A 2,521-nucleotide genomic window follows, 5' to 3' on the forward strand; every position below is an offset into this window, starting at 1 on the left:
AGCTATCTACTCTTGTATCATCGAGTTTACCAATGAATCTAATGATAGAGTAGGTTAATAGTTAAGACATAGTGTTTCCTTCTTAGCTACTAAGATTCAAAGTTTATATAGGAAGTGAAATTATTATAAATCCACTAATCCTAGCATAGATATTTAGTCTACAACTACTCAATATAAGAGGTGAAATTAGTTTTGATTTTCTATGCAAATATCAAATTAAAATTGATAAATTTTATGGGTCATTGTGTTTATGTAGATATCAAATCAACTATGATCATAAATACCAAACATGGTACATAAATTTTTTTATAAAAAAAAGTTGGACCGCATGAAAGTAAAAAATTACAAACCTTTTTCTAAATAAAAAAAAAACCCTAAACTTAATCTTTTTAATTAGTTGGTGGTGATTGCCAACTATAACTTTTTTTTATTCATTATCTTATATTATCTAAGTATCATATTAACAGGTTTTCTAATTCATAGCATATACCAAACCAAATATGATTGTATTTTTTGCTCATATAATACCATAAAAGAAAAAATATATTTTAAAAAATCAAATATAATCCTCAAAATAGAAACATTACTCCATACAAGTTTACAAAATCCATGATCATACTAGAACAAAATTAATAAATAAGATAACAACCTTTGCACCTCCAAAAAAATTCTCTAAATATAGTCATTTGGCTCCTTAATCTACAATTCACACAACCCACTAACCTTTCCTTTCGATTCGATTGCATTTCTTGCTCATACCATAGCATAAAAGGAAAAATATTTTTTTAAAAAAATCAACTATAATCCTTAAAATGGAAAAATCAGTCCATACAAATGTACAAAATCTATGCTCAAACCATAACAAAATTAATAAATAAGATAACAATCTCTACACTTCTATCCCCCGAAAAACTAACTCTCTAAATATAGTCAATTGGTTCCTTGATCAACAATTCACACAACCCACTAACCTTTCTTTTATCTCTCAAAACTTCTCTCTTCTCTCTCAAGCTTACCAAAACTTGTATTTGACTCTCCTAGTCAGACCTGAACTCCCCTTATAAACAAAGCAATTACCATGAAATCACCTCATCTCATTTACAATCTTCTAGGCCTCTCTCTCCCTCTATAATATTTCTAGCGATCCAATTAGTCCCTCTGCTCCTTAATTTGCCAATGAAAATTGAGAGGCATAATAATCACATCATGAACACTCATACTTCCTCTTCGTCTTCTTCACCTCTAACATCATCCACGACCTTTGTTCAGGCAGACATAAACACCTTCAGGGACCTTGTCCAAAAACTAACCGGTTTAGCCAGTGACGCGCAAAGACTCCCGGCGACAAGAACGCTCTCCTCCCCGAAACCATCACGTAACCCCGTTGACTTTACTGCTCCTCGCCGGTCACCTTTCAAGCTCCAAGAGCGAAGACATACCTTAAGAAAGCTTGAGATCGAACTTGGCTTGATCTCTCTTAGTAACTCATCATCATCACAAACCCGCCAAACTCACCGAATCGACTCACCAGTGACTCCACTATGTTCAGATTTTTTGTTCTTCCCGAGCCCAGGAACCGAGTCACCATCGTCGCCAGCAGTTTCAGAGGAGGAGAAGGCTATAGCTGAAAAGGGTTTTTACTTTCATCCTTCGCCTTTGAACACACCAAGAGGGAGCGAGCCACCTGAACTACTAACTCTGTTTCCATTGATTTCATCGAGCCAAAGTAATCAAGACTAGGTGCTGAAAGAATGGTTACAGAAGTACGTACTGAATGTACCTTTTGTATCTTGCATGAAGTTCTTGTTCTAGGTTTTAAAGAATGTTTAAAGCTTGGGATTTCAGGTTAAATACTATCAAGCATAGAGAAAAATTATCATGTTTTAGGTTTCCTGTTATTAAATTTTGTGTTTCATTCCCTGTCTTGCAAATGTTTTTGCATTAACACAGATGGTGGTGTTGGTGGTTGTGGAATTTCAATGGGATGAATATGTTAATTAATTAATGGACCTAATTAATTAGCAATTATTCTTTAATTAATTAAAGTGACTATGATTGATTATTATTTTTTCTTCTTCGTTTTATATATTGTCTTGTGACATTAATTTTTATTTTGTTTTATTGGCTGGCATAGTTCATGTACAATAATTATTTTGATATACAAATACTTCCAAGTTTAAGTGGTTAGTAAATATTACGGGCCAAAAATATGTACAATATTACTATCTAATGTTGGTTGATTGGTTAATTCAATGTGACACATCCAACATATATAAAAATGATTATAAGGGAAAAATTTTAAAAATCAAAACAGGGTTAATAAGAAAATAATTTTTAAATTTTGATAATATACTATGAAATGCCACATTTGAAATCTCCAGAACAAAACATTAGTCTTGCCCCATGAAGTGATACATTCATGCAAATCAGCAATATTTTCCACTAGAGTAGGTTATTAATTGTAAAATATATATAAAAAACAAAGTTCAACAACTTCCTATTGGCAAAACCCTAATTAACA

The 2,521-nt window shown here is 32.2% G+C and overlaps 1 protein-coding gene across 1 annotated transcript; it reads left to right on the plus strand.

Annotated features, from left to right (window-relative positions):
* Positions 1 to 1,109: 1,109 nt before the first annotated feature.
* Positions 1,110 to 2,062, plus strand: LOC133688043 (VQ motif-containing protein 31-like). The gene has a single exon (XM_062107423.1). The coding sequence runs from the start codon at positions 1,177 to 1,179 to the stop codon at positions 1,738 to 1,740; it is 564 nt and encodes a 187-aa protein (XP_061963407.1). The 5' UTR covers positions 1,110 to 1,176; the 3' UTR covers positions 1,741 to 2,062.
* Positions 2,063 to 2,521: the final 459 nt, after the last annotated feature.

Source organism: Populus nigra, chromosome 3, assembly GCF_951802175.1.
Source record: "Populus nigra chromosome 3, ddPopNigr1.1, whole genome shotgun sequence".
NCBI lineage: Eukaryota > Viridiplantae > Streptophyta > Magnoliopsida > Malpighiales > Salicaceae > Populus > Populus nigra.